At 52.3% G+C, this 2,199-nt stretch overlaps 1 protein-coding gene across 1 annotated transcript in view; it reads right to left on the bottom strand.

Moving 5' to 3' along the window:
• ITPKC (inositol-trisphosphate 3-kinase C) overlaps positions 1–2,199 on the bottom strand; it is a 29,887-nt gene that overhangs the window by 2,876 nt on the left and 24,812 nt on the right. Inside the window, exons 5-6 of the mRNA XM_011952545.1 lie at positions 1,797–1,898; positions 1,112–1,183 (exon numbers count right to left, since the gene is read on the bottom strand). Of these exons, the coding sequence (XP_011807935.1) occupies positions 1,112–1,183; positions 1,797–1,898 (174 nt within the window). The remainder of the gene's footprint in view (positions 1–1,111; positions 1,184–1,796; positions 1,899–2,199) is intronic.

The raw sequence follows: 2,199 nt of genomic DNA, 5'->3' as shown, positions 1-2,199 counted from the left end.
AAAAAAAAAAAAAAAAAAAAAAAAAACACAACAGAGACAAGGTCTCACTATATCGCCCAGGCTGGTCTCAAACTCCTGAGCTCAAGCGATCCTCCCGCCTCAACTTCCCAAAGTGCTGGAATTACAGGCATGAGCCACTGTGCCTGGCCTTTGCTAAGCCACAGTACAAACTCAAATGCCTTCAGGATCCAGAATAAGTGAGGAGAGCCTGGCAGAGACTAAAGAATGGGATTGTGTGCTGGTCATGGTAGTGCACACTTGTAGTTCCAATGACAGGTGGCCCAGGCAGGAGGATCACTTGAGCCCAGGTGATTGACACTATAGTGACCTATGATTGCGCCACTGCACTCCTGCCTGGGCAACACAGTGAGACCCTGACTCTGACCAAAAAAAAAATTTTAAAAACTAGAATTGGATAATGCCTTCACTTAGAAAGAGACAGTGACTTCTCAGGCCTCGTGGACTGCTACTGATGACTGGTTTCCTCCTCTGTAGAATCGGGATGATGGTACCAGCCCTACTCATCAGGTGCCTCCCAGTGGTTGGCACAGTCAGCTCTCAGTAGACGCTGTTTTTATTTATTTATTTTTGAGACAGAATTTTGCTCTTGTTGCCCAGGCTGGAGTGCAATGGCATGATCTCGGCTCACCGCAACCTCCACCTCCCGGGTTCAAGAGATTCTCCTGCCTCAGCCTCCCGAGTAGCTGGGATTACAGGCATGCGCCACCACATCTGGCTAATTTTGTATTTTTAGTAGAGATGGGGTTTCCCCATGTTAGTCAAGCTGACCTCGAACTCCCGACCTCAGGTGATCTGCCCGCCTTGGCTTCCCAAAGTGCTGGGATTATAGGCATGAGCCCCTGCACCCGGCATTTTTTTTTTTTTTTTTTAATACAGACAGGGTCTTGCTATGTTGCCCAGGCTGGTCTTGGCACTCCTGGGCTCCAGCAATCCTCCCGCCTCAGCCTCCCAAAGTGCTGGTATTACAGGTGTGGGCCACCACACCCAGCCCCTTTTTATATCTTTTGACCTGTAACTCATCAATGGTTTCCCCACCATGTACCTGGACCCCGACAACCCTATATCCACCCATGGCAGCAAGGGCTCGCACCTCGTGGGTCTTGAAGAAGGGGGAGACCTCCAGAGCTTCACGAAGTTCTTCTAGGCGTGCCACGTACTTTTGCTGTGTGACAGGGAGGGTTCCTTGGTTAGCATGGGGACTTTGTGGGGCCTTGACCACCTTGAGCTCTGACCTTACCCCATTCCCCCAAAGGAGTAGGCAGGCTCTAGCCAGGATGGAATACGGGAGCCATGGGGAAGACAGGGCGGAGGAGTGAAGGCTTGGATTCATCAAGGTGGCATGGAGAAAAGTGGTGGATTCCATGAATTTCCACTCCCATCCAGAAGCGGAGCCTGTCTCCTGACCCGATTCGAGCCAGGCTGGGTCACATGACTTGCTGAATGGCAGAAATGATGGTGGCCATTCTGAGCCCAGGCAACAAGAGGCCTTGCATTTTTACTTGTTCTCTTGGCCCCCTGCCTCCACTGTGAGAACCAGCCCAAGCCATCCTGCTATCAAGAGACATGTGGCCAAGTCATGAGCCAACCGGCAGAGCTGGGAGCAGGGCCACCCTGGACCAGCCAGCCTTGCCAAGCCACCAGCTGACCTCAGACTGAGCAAAGCCAGCCAGTATCAGTCCAGCCCCACCCAAAGCAGAAGACCACTGACTTTGGAGCAAGAATAAACAGAGGCTGTCTTAAGCTGCTACTTTCTGGGACACGGGTGTCCCACTCACCAGGATGATGTGGTCTCCATCCACGAAGTCCTCCAGCACCTTTGTCACCTGCTCCAGTGCCTGCGTCTTCTTGAAGTTGGTGTTGCAGGTCCCATCTGCCTTCTGTAGGGCAGGATGTGGAGGGGCAGGGTCATGGCCTTTTCCTTCCCACGCCCAATACCCAGCAACCTCAAATACCTCCCAGGAGGCCAGGCACAGTGGCCAAGACCAGCCTGGGCAACATAGCAAGACCCCATCTCTATTTAAAAAAAAAAAAAAATCCTGGTGTGGTAGTGTGCACCTATGGTCCCAGGTTTGGGATCATGCCTATAATCCTAGCGCTTTGGGAGGCTGAGGCGGGAGGATCACTTGAGGTCAGGAGTTCATGACCAGCCTGGCCAACATGGTGAAACCCCGTCTCTAC

The sequence above is a fragment of the Colobus angolensis genome, unplaced genomic scaffold (assembly GCF_000951035.1).
Source record: "Colobus angolensis palliatus isolate OR3802 unplaced genomic scaffold, Cang.pa_1.0 Scaffold34, whole genome shotgun sequence".
In the NCBI taxonomy this organism is placed as follows: Eukaryota; Metazoa; Chordata; class Mammalia; order Primates; family Cercopithecidae; genus Colobus; species Colobus angolensis.
This window is presented reverse-complemented; position numbering and strand designations above follow the sequence as displayed.